Genomic DNA, 362 nt, shown 5'->3' with positions numbered 1-362 from the left:
TTACCTGCTCTATCTGGTGTTCGGCGCCGTGGTCTTCTCCTCGGTGGAGCTGCCCTACGAGGACCTGCTGCGCCAGGAGCTGGGCAAGCTGAAGCAGCGCTTCCTGGAGGAGCACTCCTGCCTCCAGGAGCAGCAGCTGGAGCAGTTCCTGATGCGGGTGCTGGAGGCCAGCAACTACGGCGTCTCGGTGCTCAGCAACGCCTCGGGCAACTGGAACTGGGACTTCACCTCCTCCCTCTTCTTCGCCAGCACCGTCCTCTCCACCACGGGTAAGGGAACGGCGGCCCACCCGCCGCCGGAGGCCTTCCGGGGAGGCCCGGACCCCCTCGGGGCCGCCGCGGAGGTGGAGGGGCTGGTGTGGG

General features: G+C 68.2%; 1 protein-coding gene across 1 annotated transcript in view; it reads left to right on the top strand.

The window, feature by feature from the left end:
* Positions 1-362, top strand: part of KCNK1 (potassium channel, subfamily K, member 1) — a 34,416-nt gene that overhangs the window by 1,750 nt on the left and 32,304 nt on the right. Inside the window, exon 4 of the mRNA XM_009329226.1 lies at positions 5-269. Within this exon, the coding sequence (XP_009327501.1) occupies positions 5-269 (265 nt within the window). The remainder of the gene's footprint in view (positions 1-4; positions 270-362) is intronic.

This window comes from Pygoscelis adeliae, unplaced genomic scaffold, assembly GCF_000699105.1.
Source record: "Pygoscelis adeliae isolate BGI_AS28 unplaced genomic scaffold, ASM69910v1 Scaffold77, whole genome shotgun sequence".
Lineage (NCBI taxonomy): Eukaryota > Metazoa > Chordata > Aves > Sphenisciformes > Spheniscidae > Pygoscelis > Pygoscelis adeliae.
The sequence above is the reverse complement of the archived record's forward strand: the minus strand, read 5'-3'. Positions and strand labels throughout refer to the sequence as shown.